At 40.2% G+C, this 24228-nt stretch overlaps 1 protein-coding gene across 1 annotated transcript; it reads left to right on the plus strand.

The window, feature by feature from the left end:
* The first annotated feature begins 1065 nt into the window (after positions 1-1065).
* LOC110735403 (WAT1-related protein At2g39510-like) lies at positions 1066-5010 on the plus strand. Its single transcript, XM_021915599.1, has 7 exons — positions 1066-1358; positions 1467-1529; positions 1795-1911; positions 2004-2238; positions 3790-3948; positions 4111-4262; positions 4650-5010. Exons 1-7 carry the CDS (start codon positions 1165-1167, stop codon positions 4840-4842), a joined length of 1113 nt encoding a protein of 370 aa, XP_021771291.1. The 5' UTR covers positions 1066-1164; the 3' UTR covers positions 4843-5010.
* Positions 5011-24228: the final 19218 nt, after the last annotated feature.

Genomic DNA, 24228 nt, shown 5'->3' on the forward strand with positions numbered 1-24228 from the left:
TATGTGTGTACGTTTTTTCGAAAGAAAGTGCAAAATTATGCACAATATATTATTTGATAATTGATAGGTAGCTAAATTAGGAAAGCATAACCAAATGTTATCAAAATATCTATGTAACTAATTACCATGTTTGATTCCGTCATATTAAAGGATTCTAAGCATACTAATTTCCGTTTCATTTTCTGTCTAGGAAAACTACTATTCCATGTAGTAGATGCTGATTCAACATGCATGTTTTCAAGAGTCCATGCATCATGCATGTACTAGATTAATATCTTCAGTCTATAAATAACACGCCACGTTTCCGCTTCAGATCTTTCAAAAGTTATAGATGTCATTTCAAATTTAGTAATTCCATTGGATGTTGATATTTTCCGTATTTCTCTTGATTCTTAGGCGAAATTTCAAAGTAAAACTATATTAGCTTGGTACGGTAGAGTTACAAAAAACTAATATGGGAGAGTATGTAATCATAATGTGTTAACTCAAATCCTTAAAAGAGTTAGTATCTTTAATGAGACGAGAACTATAGTTCCTGGACTTTCTGCTTTTTGGACCAAGTGAACATTGAAAAAAAAAAAAAAAAAAACTTAAGAAAAATAATTAACAAACTTAAAGTTGATTATATGTTGTAACTTGTGGGTAACTAAGCATATACGGTATAACAAACTCAACTTTTGTGCACATATGAATATAATTAATGTGGTTAGTGGGGTGACTCAATTCCCTTTATAAATTGATCAAGTTCAATGATTTTATCAATTTTTTTTTTTAATTTATTTGTTATTTTTTTTTCATTTAATATGTCAAATTTCTAGCTCATAATTCCACTAAGTTATCATAATTCCTCTTGTTTTTCATTTACAACGTTTTTCCAACCAAAAAAACAAAAAAACACAAACAATAAAATAAAATGGTGGGAACTTGATTAGTAATTAATTAATTAGATAATCTTCAATTAATTAAATTAGTGGAATCCCTAGGATTCGAAAACTCGAAGCCGTGTAATATTTTTCTTAGACTTTCATATTTTCATGCACCCAAACTTTAAAGTTCCTATATTATAAATAGGTGCATATTTTGCATGGCTTAATGCCATTTACGTACTAGCTGAAATCACTAAGGAGAGAAAAGAGAAAAAATATATATAGTGATTTCACAACAATGGCATCTATGGCAAAGATTTGGAGTCGAGCTAGACCGTACGTAGCCGTCATCTTTATGCAATTTGGGATCGCCGGGCTAGCTATAATAGCTAAGTCTGCCCTTAACAATGGAATGAGTAATTACTCGTTCGTTGTTTATAGGCAAGCTGTTGCCGCCATTGTCATCTCTCCATTCGCCTTTGTACTCGAAAGGTACGTACGTGACTACGTACCATATGTTCGTGTTACACCTACTTCTAAAACTATATTATACTATGCTAGGAGAAAGAGTTGTAACTTATTGTGTGATTTCTTATGCAGGAAGGTAAGGCCGCAAATGACCCTCTCCATTTTCATCAAGATTCTAGGTCTTGGTTTGCTAGAGTAAGTATTTCTATACACTTTTTATTAGTAAATGGAAATCGATCATGAAGTATTTAAATTATTTCGTGGTCATAATAATATTTTGCAAGGAAGCTCTTTTGTACGTGGATCAATCAGCTAAGTAAGTACTCCCTCCGTTTCCTAACTTTCTCGTTAGAGAATAAGGAACTACATACCCCAAATGAAAAATGTTGAAAACACATGGTCGCTAGATAGAATTCCCTAGTGTATATGTAGTTTATTAAATCGGAATATTTTGGTGCAGGCCAGTAATTGATCAAAACCTCTACTATGCGGGGATGAAGTACACAACAGCTACATTTGTTAGTGCATTAAGCAACACCGTCCCAGCCCTAACGTTTCTACTAGCCTGGATTTTTAGGTACAAACACAACATGTATATTATATCTAAATTTTATATGTACGCTCTCCATATACTATGATATTATTAAACACAATGCATATTTTCAATAGGCTCGAAGTAGTGAATAAGAAAGTTCAAAGTTTAGCGAAGGTGGGTGGAACGATAGTGACGATTGGAGGTGCAACAATAATGACTCTTGTTAAAGGTCCAGGGCTTAAAATGCCATGGAATAACGGAAGTTACAATCATCATGTTGTTAAGACTGTTTATCATCAAGATCCTATTAAGGGTGCTCTTATGATCACTTCTGGTTGTATGGGTTGGGCAGGCTTTGTTATTCTACAAGTAAGCATCCATTTTTTATACTTCATGTATAATAATCACAAACCTGCTATAGGGATCACCGAATAATCCCAACTTAAAACAATCTTAATTATGTAACTAATTCGGATCATTGTTGACTCAAAATAAATCCGATTTAGGTTATATTCACAAACCCGCCATAGGAATATTCCAAACTTTAAAAGATTTTATTAAAATTCTAATTTTGGATTTGTGTTAACTCAAAATAATTCCTATTTCAAGCCGTTTTTAAATTAAAAAACAATTTTAAGTTAGTATGTTTGAACAATTATTATCTAGCTATTAGTTACTCCGTATAAAGAACATCCTCACTTTTACTACTAAACTTCGGATTATAGGTAGCAGTAAGAAAAACAATGGCATATGTTGCATATTTTTTTTTTTTTTTGGAAATTCTCATTGGTAGCCATCAAGTTTTGCTAATTACCTTTGGTAGCAAAAAACTTTTAAAATTATCTAGATTAGCCATATCATAATGTAACTTAATTAATTATGACATTATAGACCATTGTTAGCCACTTTTAAGACTAATAAGTAACTATGGTTAACCTATATACGGTTAATTTTCAATTTTTTTTTTAAAAAAAAAAAGTTACCATCATTACGTATTGTAAAAGTGATGAATGCTCTCAATACGTATCAACTCTCCTTCTCTCTCTCCCACTACAAAAACACTTTCATTTACTCATATTCAGAAACCATCCATCTCCACCATAATTCGAAATTCAAACACCATCTTTTACCTTTCAATTCTTCGACCTTAGAGCTAGAGTTCGAGATTAATTAATTCTGAATTTGCGACAAAGGTGGAGTAGAATTGGGGTTTTTTTTTCAACCATTGGAGTTTACAAAATTCTGGGTTGTGATTGGATTCGATGGACGAGTCTGGGTTGTGGTTGAATTTGCAAATAAAGATCCTATCTTTATTGCGTAAATATTATGTGCCCTAAGTTTTCAATTGAGTTAATTGTTTTCGTGTTCTTGAATTTAATGTGCTCTGTTTTGTGATGGCATATGATAGCTTTGAATTGTAATAACCTGACATACTTGATGTTATAATCTTTGGTAATCTTTCTTGCTGGTAAACTATGAGATGAAGCCATGAGAATGCGGAGTAGTATAAAAATGGCGGAGAAGATGAATGGGTTTTCTCTGATTTAGGGTTATATAAAGAAGGGAAAATGATTTTGGAGGAAAAAGGATTGTTATAGTTTGGAGGGAAAGTAATAAGTAAGGGTGTAATAGTAATTGTGTTAATTACACTTAAATTAACCATAGTTACTTATCAGTCTTAAAAGTGGCTTATAATGTTATAATTAATTAAGTTACAATATTATATGGCTAATTTAGATAATTTAAAAAGTTTTTGGCCACCAAAGATAATTAGCAAAACTTGTTGGCTACCAATGAGATTTTTATTTTTATTTTTTTAAACTAATTTAGGGAATAATATATTTCACATATATTTCATGTGGGTTTTTTATATGTTACATTACAAATTCTCACATGGGCTATTGTTTGTTATTGTGTTAGGCTATAACATTGAAATCATACCCAGCAGAGATGTCCCTAACGGCATTGATGTGTTTTGCGGGTGCAATAGAAGGTACTCTTGTAGCTTTTTTTGCCGAACGAAACACTTCCATTTGGGCACTTCATTGGGATTCCAAGTTATTTGCCTATATCTACAGTGTACGTAACATTTAATTTTACGTAAATTCTCACTTCCTGGTTTAGATTTAATTGTCACGGTGATAACATTTTTTGAACTAGCAATGTGATAACTTTATCTAGTATGTATACATAATTAGGGCATTGAAATGATGAGTTGTTTGCAATTTTATATATTTGCAGGGGGTTATTTGTTCAGGAATTGGATTTTATTTACAAGGGAAAATAATGAAGGAAAAAGGACCGGTTTTTGTGACCGCTTTTAATCCTTTAAGTATGGTTATCGTCGCCTTCCTTGGCTCCTTTGTTCTAGCTGAACAACTCACTTTGGGGAGGTATTGATTTTTTATATTTATTTTATTTTTGTAAGTATAACAAACAAAAGTTAATGGATTTTGACATTTTGTGCCAACAAAATTAATTTGTTTTGGAAAAGCATACAAGATAAAATTAAGTATAGAATATAGAATATTCTAGCAATGTCATCAATCATATGTTTAGTCTCATTTCAGGATATCCTAGTATACACTTCACTTTTTCTTATTACCAAAATAAACTTTATTAACGTTTCTATAATGCTCTTAATAATTGTGATATTTTAGTTCAATCATTGCCAAAAAAAAAAAACACACAATTTATTTAAAATTTTCAAATCTATATCTTTTATTAAGATACCTTAATTCTTTTGTGTATTTAATCTTGTAAGAATTTTCTTATTGCAGGATAGCCGGAGCAATTGTAATAGTTACGGGTTTGTACATAGTGATATGGGGGAAAAGCAAAGATGAAAAAGAAAAAGAGCAAATTTTACCAATTATTGAATCACCAGACTCCACAGTAAACACAATTAGAGATGATGCAAACGTTGGTTATGATCTCGGTATCATAAAAGAGACTCCTAATAATGAAGCTTAGAAGATGATTAAGACTCGCGGCATGACACCATAATTTTTGTGGTTTTTTTCCTTTCTTTATATGTTTGGTATACTTATATTTTTCTGTTTTTCGTAGTTTTCAGGACTATGTTATGTAACTAGTGATAAAAATTTTGTTAATCCATATCAATATTAAACTTATTTGCTCACATTCTCAATTACTAACTAAATGATATGCAACCCGTATATACACTTGGATACACCATATACTTTACTTTAGGTGTACTTAGAGTATTTTAGTACGGAGTAATAATTGACTCTCTCTCATAAACAATCTTGTGACATTTACGTTATTTATTCTCTAAGCTGGTATATTCATTTCTTTTTTTCAACGCTATCAAGCATATCATTGTCTTCGGCCACCGTTTATCATCAGTTTCTAAAGATCTCTTCCTTCTACAAAAATTTTTGGCTTGAAAATAACGACAAAGAAATTGAGTGAGACATTACTATTATGTTTTGCCAATTTTTACTTCAAATTGGATCCTTAATGACTATAATGATTCCTAAAATATTAATTGGGCAATTTTTCGACTCGAAAATTGAGAAATTATATATTGGGATATCATGTGCCTATTTCGTGTTGATCAACGTCAAATTTCAATGGTCAACTCCCACTTTCTGACTACAAGGTCCCTCCTTACAATAAAAATAGCTTATAAGGTCTTTTCGTGCCACTTTTAACATAAAAGGTCATTTTCACAAGAAAGTGAATATAAAAGTTCCTTTCTAAATATTTTCCATAATTTAATTAGGAAAGTCATGACTATCTCTTTTATATAAACCATGGCAGAGGGTTGTGGCCTGATGTCCCTTTGTGAAGACTAAAATACCTCTCTTCCTTTAGAAATAGAATAAAGACAATTTTAAAAAAAAAAAATTAAAAATTTTAATCAATTAACCAGAAAAATAGAAGGATCAATCAATCAGCAAAAAATTTAAACAAAAAAAATAACAATCAATTACTTAAATTACGTACAAAAATAAATATATAATTTTATTTTATTTATGTTCGTTAGTAAAATCAATCAAGTAATACACAAATAAAAATTTTCTATCGGATCCACTTAGTTAATTTATACAATCAAAATCATCACTAATGGAATGTAGTAGCTAATAGGGGTGAGCAAAGATCCAGGGTACTCGGTATCGGACCTGGAACCGGTTCAGACCCGGCGGGTCCAGACCCGGAACTGATCTCATCGGTTCCGAGACCGGGTCTAAAAATTCGGACCAGGTTGGAACCGGTTCCAAAACCGGGTCCTGAAAATTTGGACCCGGTACCTGGTGGGTACCCGGTTGTTTAATATGTTTAATTTTTTTTTTCTTTTTTTTTTTAAAAAAAAAAGTTCTTAATTTCTTAAGTTATTTCCCTCTAACCCTCTTCCTCCACTCTAACCCTCTTCTGCCACTCTCTTTCTCTCTCCTCCCTTTTCTCTTCCTCCAGATCTATCACATTGCCGTTAACCTCTTCCGTCGCCAATTTCTCTCTCCTATCCTCACCGTCAAACTACTTCACCATCTCCTCCACGCCATCAATCAGATTTCTCCATAGAAGAGGCTTCAAAGCTTTTTATTGAAGATGAATCACGCTTTCCTCTCGATTTCCCTATTTTATGTCTTTTCTCTAACTCTTAATATAGTCGATCAATTTTTAAATTTTGATTAACAAGAGTAGTCAGATTCTAGGGTTTATGTTTTCCAATTGAAATCATCATGAAACAATTGATTTGTTTTAATTGTTAGGAATTTTCCAATCAAGGTAAGTTGTTCTAATCCTGTAGTTTCGAACTAGGATGTTTACTTATTTGGGATTATTTCTATCATAATCTAAATAATTTCATTAGTTTTTGTTTTCCTTGAATTTAGAAGTGCTTTGGATGCTGAATCTGAGAGAATTTTGCAGGAAGCATTAGATAGAATAATGACTAACATTTTTAGGGAAGGTAATGCTGCAATTTGATTATTATACACTAACGTTTTTGATAGATTAATCCCTCTAATATTTTGCAAGCAAGGCCAATGAGGGTTGATTAGGGGGTTTTCCCCGCCTAATCAGTGTACGCCACGTGGACCAATCAGGTCCTTCCAAGTGCCCTCCATTTGGACCTCTCAGGGCCTGCCATGTGGCACACAACCATTTGTCCACCATGGACCAATCATGCCACGCCAAGTGGCCTGCTGTTTGCCACCTAGGAAAATGGCCACCTAGGCCCAGTTTCCGGGAAAAGCCCAATCAGCTCTAGGTTGACCTAAACCTAGGATTGGGCACGCTTCTCAAGGTTATAAATACATTAATTTATCCTCATTAAGGGGGATTTCAGCAATTGATTACCTTCACCTAGAGAAAACAAAAAACACTGATCACTCCTCCCCTTGAGAAACCAAATCTTTCACTATTTACCTTTCCGCACTTATTTACTCCTCAAACAAGTTCTAACTTGGCCGTCGGAGGCGGAGCTTCCACCATAAAGAGTCTCCGTTGGTTTGCAGGTACAGGCGCAAGGATACCAGTCCCGGAATTGTAACTCTCCCGCAGGACATCAGAAAACCCCGAAACATTTTGGCGCCGTCTGTGGGGAGAGTACTTTCGAGACGGCATCACAGTCTGTACCGAATCAAAGCGAGAAGCGTCCTATGGACGACCCTCAGGTTTATAGTGACCCGGATATTGACAATGAGGGCGAGGTCGAGACTCACATGGCCCCAGGCGGGACCTTAAGAGCTCGACAAACTCGTTCCTCCGAAAAGAAAGAACGACAGGATTGCCTGGCTGGATCTAGTAAACCTGCCGGCCCGCCGCTTGATCATCAACAGGCGGTCGAGGTATCTTCCCCCATCACTAGAAGTGAACTCATGACTTTCATGAATAATTTCAAAGGGGAGATCCAGGATCTCATCAAAACGAAGACGCCTGCTCCGTCCAAGGAGCAGTCGGCAAGAAGACCCTCCTAGTCTGGGAGGAAGAAGCTTGTAAAAGATCGTGAGGCGACCCCTTACCCAAAGCCTGGGGCAAGGCAGTCGCCAGTGATCGACCTAACGAAGTATCACTTTCCCTCACCAGGAAAGAGAAAGCCCATCCGTCTTATTCAACCGGATGGGTCAAAGAGAACATACTCTGATACTCGAACGTTGTTAGAGCAGAAGAAGAGTGATCGACTGTCAGAATCGGCCTCGACGTCTGATTTTCAAGACAGTTTACACAATACCTCCTTGAGGTATTCGAACTCAAATTATGAGAGCCAGACAGGCGGTACCTCCCATCGGTCCGGCTCCCAGAAAAACAAGGCGGCACCGCATGAGCTACCCGAGCCATACGTGCCACAACCTCAATATTTCATGCAGCCTACTCTGTTTGGAGTACAGGCGGCAAGAAACGTCCAGCCTTTGGACTGGCAACTTAGGTTGCTTAGACTTGGAGAACAGCCGTCCGCCTTCTCCAAGGAAATAATTGAGGCCGCCTAGCCGGCCAAAGTGAAGAATGTGTTGGTCGGAGCCTATGATGGCACTACAAACCCAGAGGATCATCTGATGGCGTTCACCAACCTTATGTACCTTCAAGGGTTGTATGATCCCACATGGTGTAAGTGCTTCCCAGCCACCTTAAAGGGCATTGCTCAACAATGGTTCGGCAACCTACCGACTGGTTGCGTAAACAATTTCAAGACCCTGGCCTACCTGTTTACCTCCAATTTTGCGATGAACATTCCTGCTAAGAAGATGACCCTTGACTTGGGGACAATACAGCAGGGAGAGAAGGAGGGACTCCGTTCCTACATCAGGCGGTTTAACCTGATGAGGATTCAGATACAAGGGCTGCCGGATGAGGTAGCCTATACTGATTTTTTCAGAGGACTTAAGGACGGGTCGACCTTCAAATTTGATATTGTCAGAAAAAGGGTGACCACCCTCCAAGAGGCCATGATGGAGGCGGATGCTTATATCCAGGCAACCGACCTCTTTAATACTGGGAAGCAGTCGGACAACAAGAGGCCCGACAAAAGAGAAAACTGACAAAAGCAGTCGGCCAATAAAGAAGAGAAAAAGAGAAAAGAAATATGGGCGGCCGACTCCTCTGAACAACCGTCCCAGAAAAAGAAGAAAGAATATAAACCATACTCTCCCAAGTATGAGTTCATCAAGGATAGCCACGCTATCCTCAATGAAATCAAGGGTCGGATCTCAATTGAGAAGCCGGCCGCCATGAAAGGTTCGGTTACCAACCGGAACCAAAGCAAGTTCTGCCATTTTCATGAAGACATTGGTCATGAAACCAATGAGTGTATAAGCCTCAAGCGCTTTCTGGACCGCCTCATAGAAAAGGGAGATCTTGACTCCTATGTCAAGAAGTCCAAGGGGAGTGCTCCTCCCAAACAGAAACAGGCGGCCAAGAAGAAGCACCGGTCGGCTGACAGTTCAGACACTGACGACGCCGTCGTCTATACTATAGCAGGCGGCTTCGCAGGAGGCGGCCCCACTATCAGGGGCAACAAAGACAACATCAGGAGGTTAGATGTTAATTCCTTCAACCAAGGACGGACCTCCAAGAGTTCATTCCCAGAAATTGTCATCATAGAGGAAGACTTGGGAGGTGTTAGGGGGCCGCATGACGACCCCATTGTTATTGAATGTAAAGTGGCCAACCAGAGAGTTGGCTGGATCCTCATAGACACCGGCAGTTCCTCTGATCTAATCAGCAACAAGTGCTTGGCAAAGCTCAAGTACAACCCTAACTACATAAATCCGGTATCTCACCCTTTAGTAGGGTTTGGAGGAAGCGTCGTACACCAAGTGGGACGGGTGGATCTACCTATCCGTCTGGGTGAGAAAGGGGAGGGCCGTCACATGGTGGTTCGTTTCTTAGTTGTTGAAGAGCTCTCGGCCTATAACATGATCTTAGGGCGACCCACCCTGAACAATTCTAAATTTGTCATCATTCCATCCCTCATGCTGCTCAAGTTCGAGAAGGATGATGGAACAGTCGGCTCCCTAAGGGGAGACCAGAAAATGGCACGAGAGTGTTACCTCTCGGATATTAAACCCACTGTGGTGACTGCTGGACCAAGTGGAGAGACAAAGGACCTTGAACAAATCAAGGAGGATGCGCCTGCCCAAGCAGCAGGCGGCAAGAAAAGAAAGGTTGCCCAACTGGGGGCCGAAAGAAAGGAAAAACGATAGAAATCATTGGCCGAGGAGCGGTCAGACGAGTTCCGCCCTCAGCCAGCTGGTGAACATGTGGATGTCGTCCTGGACGACTCACGTCCTGACCGAACAGTTAAGGTTGGGACGACTGCTCTTGCAGCACTTGGTAATGATTTTCACCAACTCTTGAAGGAATTCAAGGATATTTTCGCATTTGAAGTACATGAGATGCCAGGTATAAGTCCAGACTTGGCAGTGCATAAGTTAGTTGTGGATCCAAAAAAGAAGCCGGTTAGGCAAAAGAAGCGGAACCATGGTGAAGAAAGAAGCCAGGCGGCTGCCGCCGAGGTTAAAAAACTACTTGATGCAGGGTTCATTCGGCAGTGTTATTTCCTTGACTGGGTTGCAAACGTTGTACTCGTGAAAAAGCCGAATGGTACCTGGCGCATGTGTGTGGACTACACAGACTTGAATAAGGCGTGCCCCAAAGATAGTTATCCATTGCCCAAAATCGACAGTTTAGTCGACTCTACAGCCGGCCACGCCTTAATGAGTTTCATGGACGCCTACTCTGGTTTCCATCAGATTCCTCTATGGAAGAAAGACCAAGAGAAGACGGCCTTTGTCACAGATCAGGGCCTATACTGTTACATGGTCATGCCGTTTGGGTTGAAGAACGCCCTGGCCACCTTCCAAAGAATGATAAACACGGTATTCTTTGATCAAATTGGGAGGAACGTTGAGGCGTACATAGATGATATGATTGTAAAGTCTAAACTCAAGACGGACCATCTGGCCGACCTCCGAGAAACATTCGCCACACTCAGGCGGCAACAAGTCATGCTCAATCTCAAGAAGTGTGTTTTTGGAGTTGGGTCTGGGAAGTTTCTCGGATTTCTTATCAATCAAAGGGGCATAGAGGCTAACCCCGAGAAGGTGCAGACGGTCATAGACATGCAGCTGCCTCGCACTGTCCGAGAGGTCCAGAAATTAACAGGTTGTCTGGCGACCCTGGGAAGATTTCTCAACCGGGCAGGCGACAAATGCCTCTATTTCTTTCAGGCAATTAAAAAGAAAGTTATGTTTGAGTGGGGGCCGGATGCTGAGACGACCTTCCAAAAATGAAAGAACATTTGCACTCTTTACCAAGGCTGGTCAGCCCTTTGCCCAAAGAAGTGATCTATATGTATCTAGCAGTATCTGACCATGCTTTATGTGTTGTCGTCCTTGCTGAGAGGGACGGCTGCCAGCTCCCGGTCTATTTTGTCAGTCACGTGTTGAAGAATGTCAAGTTGAGGTACCCCTTGGTAGAAAATTTGGTCTTGCCTTCTTCATGGCAGTTAGAAAATTGAAGCCTTACTTCTTGGCACATTTGGTCGTGGTATACACTGACCAGCCAATCAAGCGGCCGCTGACAACCATGCAGTCGTCAGGCCGAATGATCAAATGGGCAACAGAAATTCAGAGCCTTGAAATTATGTTTGAGCCAAGAAAAGCAGTAAAGGGACAAGCATTTGCTGACTTTATAGTAGAGATGACTCGGCCCCCTGATTCTCAAATTCCAGACCAAGTTTGGAAGGTTTATGTGGACGGAAGCTCCACTTCGAATGGTTGTGGTGCAGGAGTCATATGTCAATCGCCAGAAGGCGACAGGTTCGAGTATGCTCTACGTTTTAACTTCCAAGCCTCGAACAACGAGGCGGAATATGAAGCTTTATTGGCCGATATCCGCATGTGCAAGGCGGCGGGGGCAAGAAAAATAGACACCTGCTCTGACTCACAGTTGAAAGTAAGCCAGTACAACGGTGAATTCGAAGCAACCCATCCGACCATGATTAAATATTTTCAGACGGTACGTCAGGCGGCCGGGTCACTTGAAAAGTTTCATCTAACTCAAGTACCCAAGTCCGAGAACAACCAGGCGGATTCCGTCTCAAAACTGGCATCTTCAGCCTCCTGTGACACTCCAAGGACCGTCTTTTGGGAGGTTATGGAAAAGAGAAGCATTGAAGAAGAGCCTATTGGAATTCTGGATAGAAGTTCAACCTGGATGGACCCAATCAGGGCATATTTAGCAGACGGCACCTTGCCGAGTGATCAATCCCAGGTGACCCTGCTGAAAAAACGGGCATCCAACTTTGAAATGTGTAAAGGGGAACTTTTCAAGAAAGGGTATCTTCAGCCCCTCTTGAAATGTGTTACCCCAGAAAAAGGACGAGAGGTCTTAGAAGATCTACATTCAGGATATTGCGCTTCTCACGTAGGCGGCAGGTCACTTGTTCAAAGAGCCAGACGACAAGGCTACTTCTGGCCTACACTGGAAGCTGATGCCATCGAAATAGTTAAAAAATGTGACAAGTGCCAAAGGTTTGGCAAGCTAATCCATCGTCCAGCCACAGACCTCACGGCCATCCATAGTCCCATACTCTTCGCTAAGTGGGGCATGGATATCCTAGGTCCCTATACGCCTGCTACAGGCGGCAGGCGGTACATACTGGTTGCAGTTGATTACTTCACCAAATGGGTGGAGACAGAAGCAATTAAGGGTATCAAGACGAAGGATGTGATCTCGTTCATCTAGAAAAATGACATCACTCGGTTTGGGGTGCCCATGTCTATGATTTTTGATATTGGTCCCCAATTTGAGACGCCTGTTCTCAAAAATTGGCTGGGAGACCAAGGCATCACACACTGCTTTGCATCAGTCGGCCGACCACAAGCAAACGGCCAAGTAGAAGCTTTCAATAAAATCATCTCAGACGGTATTAAGAAGAAAATTGAAAGAGCAGGCGGCCTATGGGCAGACTAACTACCACATGTTCTCTGGGCCATTAGGACGACTGAAAAAGGGGCGACTGGAGAAACTCCATTCCTCCTAACTTATGGTGCAGAAGCTGTTCTTCCAATTGAACACTATAAGCCGACTCTTCGTATAATGTTGTGTGACGAAGAAGCAAATTGGGAAGCCATGCGCCTAGCATTGGATACACTCCCAGAACGAAGGGGCAATGCAGCCCTGCGCCATGAAATCTACCGCCTAAGAATGACAAGGGCATATAACAAAAGGGTACACAGGCGCCCACTCAAAGTAGGGGACTTTGTACTACAAAAGATTGAAGCAGTCGGTAGGGCTAATGAGTTAGGCAAATTAACTCCCAACTGGGAAGGACCCTACCGAATCTATGAAGAGGTTCGGGATGACACCTATCGCTTGGAAACATTAGACGGCCAACCCTTACCTCGAACCTGGAATGTAGATAATTTAAAGAAGTATTACTTTTGAATTATGTGATTGCTGAGAGCAGCTAATAAAACTTGCAAAATTTGCTTCATTTATGTTAAATAAATAGAGAGGCATGCCGCCTGTTCCATGGGAAGCCGATTACTCTCCATTTTCTTTACTTTGTACTATTTCAGAGGGGCATGCCGCTTGTAACTTTACAGTCGGCTACTCTCCTATACTTGTTCACCATGAACTAAACAAGGCCTATGGCCGAATGATCAGCTCAGGCGCCTAGCCAACTGATCCACTCTTTTAAACTAATATGACCTGTCCCAACATCATGGCAGGCGTCTGGCGACATCCCTCCGGATGAGATTCGTCGCAGAGAGCAGCTCCCTTTTGGGTGGAATAATCCTCTATAAACTAAATACACTGCACCGAGACGCCTGTCCCCAAGGACAACCACGTAGCCATTTTGAGACAAGGATAACCGCCTGTATCACTTGAAATAAGTACAGGGGGTGCCTCTTGAGTTAATAGCCAACAAAAATTGGCGAATTAAGGGGATCAGCCGACCTCCGCCGCCTGGTACCTCTACTACTCAAGCAAGAGAAGTGACGTTTGGGTAATCTCAAAGATTACTCATAGTCACTCCCACATACTTAGTGTGGATCCAAAAAGCTATGACGAGTCCGCCTGGCTAAAGGCAATCACGGACTCTATTTCTACTTAAACGAACAGGCGTCCCTATTACAAGCGGCCTGTTCCTTCTAACTTGAAAAAGTTAAACAAACCTAAGTTGGGAAACCGACTGGATACGTGGCCGACTGGTCGTCAATCTGGAGCCAAGACAACAAGTCGTCTAGGGGCATAGGCAGTCGGTACTGGATAAACTTTGCTTGCAAAATTCAAAGCAAAATTCTAAATTTTAAACAACATACCAGCTGGAACAGTTGGTATGGCATGCAAGCGGATATTAAGGAGCCTCTATACTTGGCAAAAATAAAACAAAATTCAGTGATCGTAGACAAGACGACCAAACAATGGTCGCCAGTTTCATATATAAACAACCGGCCATAAAGACCGACAAAATATTCATAAACCCCGGCCCCTTGGCCGGGTAAAGATACAAAGAAGCAAACAACACGCAGGCCATTGGAAAGTTGAATAAATAAAAGCTTTAAACATTGGGAGGGGCTTGGGTCTCAACTGCCGGCTGATCGAGCTCCACGACGGGCGCTTGATTCTTCAAAGCATCCTCTTTTGTTGACTCGTCTTCAGGGGTAGGAGCTTTAGGCGCATCCTCCTCTATTGGCTGTAGGGCCACCACCTCTTCTTCCTCCTCGGAGCTGGAGCTGGCTCCTTCCTCTTTCTTCTCATCATCATCAGCCGCATGCTGCATGATTCTTCTGTTGTACTCTTCAGTACAAGCGTTGAACTTCTTATCCCATGCAGCATAGCTAGCTTTTGGGAAGAGGGACGACCAGGTCATCTTCATGATATTGGCCGAGTCCTCCATCATGGCCTGGGCTAGAGCCAGCTTCTCGGTCTCGGCCTTAGCATTAAGATCTTTGGTGATGGTTGCCTCCTGCTCCTCTAGGCGCCCCTTGACTGCGTCCAAAGACTTCTACAAACCTTTAGCCTTATGGGCAATGTTTTTGAGCGGTCGCAGCTCATCTCGAAGAGTCTTGACCGTCTTCTCCAGCTCCTGGTTTCGTTTTTTGGCCGCCTCCAACTCAGTCCTGATTGTTGAAGTGGCAAGCGCCTAATAATAAAGAATATCAGTTGTCAATATTTCATTTTGGGCAATTTGAAACATTGCCTTATCAATGTCAGAGGCGGCCATAGCTTTAGCAGCCTTTACCTCTTTGTTCTTGGTGCTGATCGGCTTACGAAGGCTGTGTACGCGGAGCATGGTCTGAAAAAGGAGCACCAGGCGTCAGATTTGTAAAAACAGGCGACATGCAAAGTCAATTAACATTTTACAAAAAATGCTAAGTATACCTCGGAGAGGAGACCCATGATGCTGTCTAGGTCAAGGGTGCCGACTCCCTTGACCGCATCCCTCTCCTCTAGAGGGATGGCCTTAACCATAGACTTGGCCATTTGAACCAAGTCCGGTTCTTGAGGATTGCCTGCATTTAGAAAAGAAAGCATCAGAACATGAAGAGAGTATTGAAGAAAAGGTTAAGACAAGTCTAGCAGAGCCGGATAATACCTCTTGGAGGCCGACTGTCCCTTGGGACTTGCACTTCTTTTCCCCCACTCTTGGGGGTTTGCGGCTGTTTCTCAGCCGCCTGTTTCCTGGAGGAGCCAAGCGTACTCCCAATGGCCAGTTTGCGCGGTTTTGCGTTCGGCTGCTGGGAGGAAGAGGGTTTGGACAAGCCCACCTACAAAATCATTGAAGATTAATACTGGAAAAAAGAGGATTTCAAAGAGAAACTCGAAGGATCAGAAACTCACTATGGGCGTCTCCTTGGCAGGAGAGTCAACAGAAGTCCGCCTCTGGCTCATGATCGAGGCTCGCAGCAAAGCAGCCGCCTTCTTGGAAGCAGAAATTTGGTCCATAGCTTCGGCTGAAAGAAAACACCACAAAGAGTGAGAAAAATGCAAAAATAAATCAAGTAATACGTGTATAGGCACAAGAGGCCGACTACCTCTAGAGGTCCGACTGCTAAGGCCATAGGCGGCCAAAAAGTACTCATCGTATAGCCACTGAAATCAGGGAACACAGTTTAAAGGCACCTGCTCCCGTACCCTAGTAGTAGAGTTTGCCCTTATCTCTACTTTGAATTGTCCTTGGTTAAGGATCTCTTCCTTGGCCCGGCGAGGAACAGGGGGCATACTATGGCCGCCTGCAAGAAGAAGCGGATCCCTGTTCCACCTATTATACCGCCAGCTCAGGAGTTTATCAGGGCTGGAGACTAGGAGGAAAGTGTTTCTCCAATCTTTCCACTTGTTCTCTTTCCCCCTAGTGATCAGATAGCCTTTGTGGCTCGTTATCTGGTACCACCCGGTACCGCTTGCTTTGGGGGTTCGGCTTAAATAATTCATATGGGTGAACGCCTTAAAATTCGGCTCCATCCCATGCATTTCACATCCGTCTACATAGCCAAGGATGTTAAACCAGGAATTAGGGGCTAACTGCCATAGCCCCACCTTGTACCAATCGAGGATTTGTTGAACGACCGGATGCAAGGGAAATCGAAGGTTGGCCTTAATGGCCGCCTCGTAGCAGCCAAAACAGGCGTCCATGTAACTAGACCCCTCGGGCCAGACGACTGCATCTTCAACATCCGGCACGAATAATTGAAAATCCGGACCCATCACATGGTCCGACAAGAAAGTCTCGATTCTTTCTTTCATGGCCTTCATTCGGCCCTTTGGGACGTGACAGTAATAAGGGGTGTTCAACTTCCTATGGGAGGTAGATGGCTCTAACCAGTCGACCCCTTTTTCGAAAGAATGAGTTAGCTTCACCTCGTGAAGGCGAGAATGCCTCTCTTCTGAGCTAAGGGAGAGGCGGCTTGAAGAGCTGGCTTCGGACTCACTATCAGAGGAGCCCGACTCCCCTCTCCCTGAGGGGGCCGACCCCTCTTCTTCAGAAGGAGTCGACTGCTGACCAGCTAAGTTAACTGTAAGATGGGAAGGGGCCACCTTGGCTCCCTCCTCGGAGCTCTCGGCAGCAGAGCCACCTCGGGTCCCGGCGGTGTCAAGCATCTGGTCCGATAGCTCACTAACTTGAACCCGGAATGAAGAGCCATCAGAGTTTTCAATCCTCTTTGTTCTTTTGGTTCTTGCCATACTGTCATGCATAGATACAAAGACAGTTGGATTCCGGGACTTGCGCAAAGTTTGAAGTACCATAGGGCAGTCGGCACATCTAGTCCTAGACTCAGTCGTCCTCGGTGACCGGCTGATTGCTAACCTAGGCCGTACCGGATGCTTTTGAGGCCTCATTTTCAAAAAGAAAGAAAAAATACAGAAGCAAAGCAGAAAAGGATAAAGAAACAGACGGTTACCTGAAACCTAAGTTCTGAAAGGGAGCTTGATCGAACAGGCGTCTAATAAAAGCAGGCGGTTGGAAAAATCAGTCGTCTAGAAAATCAAAGCTCAAGTTCAGGGGTCCAAGAGTTCTTGTGCAAAGTTCGCAAAGTGTGAACAAAAGACTTGGTCAACATACCCTTATATAGGGTACAATGAGAATACGAAGGGTCACCTCCAAATTCAAAAAATAAGCGGGAAAAACGCACGGCCAATCGCAGGACGACACCTGTAGCAGGCCGTCGCCTGTTACAGGCCGACACCTGTCACAGGTGACATGTGACCAGTCACGTGCCACTTGTAAGGGGCAAACGATTAGGGGGTTTTTCCCGGCCAATCAGTGTACGCCACGTGGACCAATCAGGTCCTGCCAAGTGTCCTCCATTTGGACCTCTCAAGGCCTCCCACGTGGCACACAGCCATTTGTCCACCATGGACCAATCATGCCACGCCAAGTGGCCTGCTGTTTGCCACCTAGGAAAATGGCCACCTAGGCCCAATTTTCGGGAAAAGCCCAATCAGCTCTAGGTTGACCTAAACCTAGGATTGGGCACGCTTCTCAAGGTTATAAATACATTAATTAATCCTCATTAAGGGGGATTTCAGCAATTGATTACCCTCACCTAGAGAAAACAAAAAACACCGATCACTCCTCCCCTTGAGGAACCAAATCTTTCACTCTTTACCTTTCCGCACTTATTTACTCCTCAAACAAGTTCTAACTTGGCCGTCGGAGGCAGAGCTCCCACCACAAGGAGTCTCCGTTGTTTTGCAGGTACAGGCGCAAGGATACCAGTCCCAGATTTGTAACTCTCCCGCTGGACATCAGAAAATCCCGAAACAAAGGTGGTGGTGGATTGGTGGGTGTTGGTAGTGGACTGGTGGCAGTGTTTAATTTATTAAACATCCTCACTTTCTTTTTCTTATTCTTAATAATATCTTTAATCTAAGGATGAAGATTGAAGATCCGGGTACCCGGTTTTGGAACCGGTTCCGGGACCAGTTCCGAAATTCGTGGACCCGCTTCAACCGATTCCGGGACCGGGTCCAAGATCTGGATACCCGGTACAACCGGTTCCGGAACCAGGTCCTGTGAACTCAACCGGGTACCCGGTTCCGCTCACCCCTAGTAGCTAATAATGGCGAAAGAAAGATAGTATTATTTTATATAAGTATTGATGTTCATAAAAAAAATTCGTTTGAATTCGTTTGAAATTTAGTAAAAAAAAAAGACGAAAATGAAATCCACAATCACTCTCGCCATGCATTCTTAGTTAAGGTACCCATTCCTTCATCCTTTCATATTTGTGAATTAATATATTTATCATTGTATTTGTGTGATAGACTTGTACTTCATACTAGTATTAGATAGTTAAAAAACAAATAATTTTTGAAATTATCGTATGCATCATGTGAATATAGTGCTAGATGGTGAATTTATTTTATTTTATTATACTTTATTTTTTCTGTATTTTTAGTTTTCCTTTTAAGGCTTTTATTTGTGCAAGATTTTAGTTGTGATAAAACGGTAGTGTTCATATTTTGTTTGGAAATTCATTTTAATATACAAAACTACAAATTTAAATACAATTTATATTTAGATTTTAGGGTATTTTAGGTATCCATAATTTCGACACCAAATTTTTATTCCCCCTCAGCTCCCTCCTTCACTTTTTGAGAAGTAGTCACACCATCAACTAATGGTTGACCATTTATATGTAAGAATGTGTGATTTACAAATTACAATTGTTGGATAGTATGCAATTTTTGGGGTTTTTATGCTATTTTTTTTTTTTTGTTTTTGGTCTTTTAATTTTATTAGGCTGACTAATATGGGGAGCGACTTGAGCCAAGGGGCCCACCTCTTTTATTAAAAAAAATCTGGTTTATTTTTAAATATACAAAAAAAAAAAAAAAAAGTACTGCATTCTACATTTCTACCGTTCTTCTATCTTCTTGTTCTTCTTCAAGTGTTTGATGAATCTATACTAATATTGATGCGATAGCATCGATCCAGCATTAAAACCTACGGATTGTATGGCTATAGATCCGTTTAGTGGCATTTATAACTTAATCTACGTTTTAGATAAATTCTCCAGCAGGTTATGACGTGGCTTAAGCGAATAAGAGCGATCCTGGGGTCTTGATTTTAGAGTTGATGGTTGAAGATGTAAGCATGGAAACAAGGATGACAAAAAAAGGCTTGTACTTGATAAAAATGTACTACTCAAATTCAAATAGCTATACCTTTTTATTTACAAAGAATTTACAGGTGATTCAAATTGGAGATGAAAGTAAAGTTTAAGAGCTTTCCAACGACAGGTCATATGCCCAATTTGAGCAAGCAACAAAGAAGTTATGAGCGTTTGAAATTGAGCTTTCCAGGCGGAACCGCTGGAGCGACCACTCCACCCTTCAGAACGACCCCTCCATCTCGAATTGGGTATTTTAACAGAACCTTTGGAGAGACCGCTCCTCTCTACAGAGGGACCGCTTTGTTCGAATGGAGCGACTGCTCCTGTTCCGCAGCGGTTTTTATCTTTATTTGGTTGTTTTTCTTGCTTTTAACTTAGCCCTTCATCTTGTAATCCTAGGGTTGTATTTTAAGAAATCTAGGTTTTGTTTGAAAAGCCCTATATATAGGGTTAAGCTTGTTGTTTTGAGGAATCTTTGATTAATTTTGAATCTAATGAGATTTTCTCTCTCTACCCATAATCTTTGTGATTATTGAAATCTATGTGATTTCTCCTCCAATCTTTGCCCTAATTTGTGTTAGGCTTTGATTAAACCCTTATTACATCAAACTTGGTGATTCATGTGATAATAATTCATCTTTGTTATTTGTTCTCTCTCAAATTACATCTTGATTATTAAAGTTTAAATTGAAAATTGATTTTTGTTGGTTTGGAATCAGAGCCTAGGTTATTAGCCTAGAAAGATCCCACCTTTTTTTGAATCTCTTTTTCTCTCTCAAAAGATCTCATCTTTTTTTTTCCCTACAAAATTTGAACCCTTCTCTCAATGATACAAACTTTCCATCTTGAAACACGAATGATAAATAGTTTTATGAACATAAAGAAAATTACAATGAGCACTCTAGATTGGATGCCCTAGAAAGGAAGTTTGATAGGATTTTTGAAGTCCTGGAGAATAGAAGAAACCCTAGAAGAAGGTGAAGTCCAAATTGAGAAGATGGTCTCACTCTTCTCACCGGAGAAGGGAACACAACCATCGACAACTCCACAAGGACAACCGTGACCGAGACTTTATTTTGGAGCTTCCGGACTTCGAAAGTAATCTTGATCCTAATGAATTTCCTGATTGGGTTAGAAGTATACAGAAAATATTTTATTGTAAAGGCTATAATGATGAAAACCATCGTAAATTGGCCATCATTAAGCTTAAGAAACATGCATCTTTGTGTTTTGAGAATTTCAAGAATCGTAGGAGGAATGAAGGTACAACAAATTAAAAACCACTTCTTGGGAGAAATTAAAGAAACACATGAGTAGAACATTTGTTCCTATTGATTATTTGCATGATGTTTCTCTTAAATTGAATGCTCTCAAACAACAATCTACATCAGTGGAGAAGAATACAAGGAGGTTGAAAATCTCTCCATTTTGAGTAGAATTGAAGAGGCCCCCGGAGCATAAGATTTCTAGAAAGTTGTATGCCTTGAAAAGAAGCTTGAGAAGAAGATTGATGTTCATGCCTGTAGACACCTGATTGTGTCTCCCAAAAACCAAACCCAGTGTGAGTACCTTTCACATCTTTGATTTACGAGTTCAGTAAAGAGTTGAAGAGTCTCGTGAAGTTCCCTTAAGCCTTGACCATACCCCTAACCTTTCCTAAAATGTTTTAATCCAAAATCATTTATTCAGTGACTTTAAATCCAAAATCATTCATTTTGTGTCCTTAAAATCGTTAATTTCGTGTCCAAGTCATAAAAACGTCCCAACCAGATTATTTTGGTCTATAATTCCGGTCCAATTATTGTTTAGTTGGATGGGGCTTGAAAAGAGCTTTCCAACGATATATTTAAGCCCAAATCCGACATAAAACGAATAAGTTATGACCAAAATACTAAACCAAGCCCAAACCAGACCTAGGCCCACCTTACCTACGACCCAATGATCATGTCAGGGTCCAAATACCTTATTCCCAATCATAAATCCATTAGGATTCATTAGGAGTTTCTAGAAATTTCTAGAAGGTTCTAGTTTATCCTTTCCGAAAAGATAAAGATCAAAAGAGTTTGAAGCCGGATAAAACTTCTCATATGATAGTCCTTATCCCGTCCAAATTAAAAGATGTCCGGATAAATTTCATTAACCCAATTCTATTGGAAATCAAACTTCGTACGACTTAATCATCTTTGAAACCATCGCAGAACGACATAACCAACGCACCGCGATAATCCTATTGTGGCGAGATGGACACTGTCGTGCCGCGATAGGTCTATCGCCCCGCGATGAAACCTGTTTCATTCCGTTCCAAATTCTGATCTTTTCTGATCGTCTAGACTCTCTTTTTTCCTTATGAATAGAGGTCGTTTTCAAATTAGCTAGAACCATCAATCATAAGCTACAATTAGCTATAACCACCTAGCTCCAATCATCATCAATCCTTATACAAATCATCCATGTTCTTAGCCTAAACACATCCTTGATACAAAACCTCCTTCGCAAGATTCGAATACTCCAAACCATACTCGACGTTGCCTTCGACCTCGATGTGAAAAGTTGATAGTTATGAAGGTTTGGTCCCAAATCTATATTTCAATTCATATTTGATTTATTTACTTTATTGATTTTTACTTTCTTGAAGTTACTAACGTGTGGTATTGTTTTAGTAGCAAGAAAGTTGAGGCAAAATCAAAGTGAGTAATTCAATCATCCTCTTAATTATTCTTTTGATTTTGGAGTAGAAATCATGTTTACAATATTATTTTAATTTCTAGTATCATGTTTAGGATGTTATTATGATTTCTAGTATCATGATTAGGATGTTGATTATGATTTATAGTATCATGTTTAGGATAATGCTTTGATTTTATTATAATTAGTGACATGCTAGGATTTGTTATTAATCCGTTTAGTATCATGCCTAGGATTGTACTATTAACTATATTTTGATGATGTTCTTATGATGATGATTGTTCTATTAATTATATGTTGCTTGATTATTCATGATTTATTGTTATTGCTTGATCATGCCCCTTTTTGCAAGTTTAAAGGGAATTTGTTCTTGAAATCACGCCTAATAAGATAATTCATAATTTAATTTAGGCTAATATGATTTTTATTCAAGTAATCAACCAACGTAGATTAAACAAGTTTAGGGTTAACTTGATGTATGTATGTTGATCGAAAAGCGCACATGAATATCATAAGAATTAAGTAGAGGCCTATTTAGGGCGAGGTCAATCTCTTTTAGGTTGGATTCGTAACATCATCCCCGAACATCCAGTCATGGTTCCGGACCACTATGGAGTTAGCGATTTCCGTGATCGTGAATGGGGTGTAACCTTCACACCCGTGAACGGTTTACAAGTTCCTAAAACTTGTTGGCGACTATTTTATCTCTAGCTTCTTTTCCTTGGAACGCCGCCATGCCTAAAAGCATGAACCACAGTTGGGCTCAAGATGAGTTTGAAAAATTCCCTACAATGCCCATGGTATCTTTGATCATGTGGCGCTAAAGGGCTTGAACTTTGAGAAGTTTGATAAGGCGAGTAGTGCTAATGGGTATTTTAAACATTCTTTCAAAAATCCTTGTGCATCAAAAGGTGAGACATACAAGCCTTTGCCAACTATGATAGAAGAGGCTATGTGCAAAATTAAAGCTTCTATGTTTGATGAAGAAATATCTACACCACATTTTCCTCTTGATCATAATAGAGACTATGGTCCACCATTCTATGATGAAGAAGTAGATTTTGATGTCGGGTCTACAAATTGCAAGGACACGCTATCGTTTATGACCAAAAATGAAGTAAACACGGAGCCCATGTTTCATATTGAGGATTCATTGTCTTTGATTCATGAGAACCTCTTATGTGAGGTATATAATCCTACTCCTCTCTTATATATCTTCATCTAGTGAGGTTTTTTGACATTCATGTGAATGAGAGTTGTAATGATTACTATATTGAGCATGAATTGAAAGAAGAGTATAAGTTAGATGTTGTGAAAGCTTCTTTGGATGATCATGGTGTTGTACAACAACTTTTAACTCTCATGAACATCTTGGTTTTGATTATTGTTTACCATATTTTGATGTTGGAAAAAGTGTAGCTAGACTACAATTTGATATTAAAGGAATTCTTTGTTCTTTGGTGTATTGATTGGTACATCTTGCATCAACAACACATTTGGTGTTGGATTTTCCTTCTATGATTTTCAATGTGATTCCACACTAGTTGTTGTAGATTACCATATTGCGCTTGTTGTGGTTGCTTAGGTAAAAGAATCAATAATGTGTATCGTGATATAGCTTTCTCCTTGTTCGATCGATATAATGGCTCACTAGTGGAAAAATAGCTATTTGTAAATGGCAAAAATAACATATTTGTAATGGGTAGTGGGCGTTACGTATACGACCGTTACGGATAGGCTATGTTATTTGTAACATGCAGGTTAAACGCTCGTTACAAATAAGTAGTTTTTTGTAACGAGTGCTTCACTTGCTCGTTACATATACCCAGTTATTTGTAACGGGCACTTTACTTGCCCGTTACAATTAATATTTAGAGAAGATAAAATATATGGGGTATTTGTAACGAGCACAATAGATGGTTGTTACAAATACCCTATTATTTTCCCATTCACCACTCAAATTATTTTCTACCAGAATTACATATACCAAACTTAAATATTGATGCCACAGACATTATAACACATGGCACACACCAAATCCAATTTCACATCTCAAAAACTACTTATAAACCCATTA

Source organism: Chenopodium quinoa, unplaced genomic scaffold (assembly GCF_001683475.1).
Source record: "Chenopodium quinoa cultivar QQ74 unplaced genomic scaffold, ASM168347v1, whole genome shotgun sequence".
Lineage (NCBI taxonomy): Eukaryota > Viridiplantae > Streptophyta > Magnoliopsida > Caryophyllales > Amaranthaceae > Chenopodium > Chenopodium quinoa.

Coding starts and splice junctions, on each gene's coding strand:
- LOC110735403 (XM_021915599.1), top strand. CDS start 1,165: ATGGCATCTATGGCAAAGATTTGGAGTCGAGCTAGACCGTACGTAGCC. Junction 1,530..1,794: donor CTAGGTCTTGGTTTGCTAGA/GTAAGTATTTCT, acceptor ATTTTGGTGCAG/GCCAGTAATTGATCAAAACC. Junction 3,949..4,110: donor TATTTGCCTATATCTACAGT/GTACGTAACATT, acceptor ATATATTTGCAG/GGGGTTATTTGTTCAGGAAT.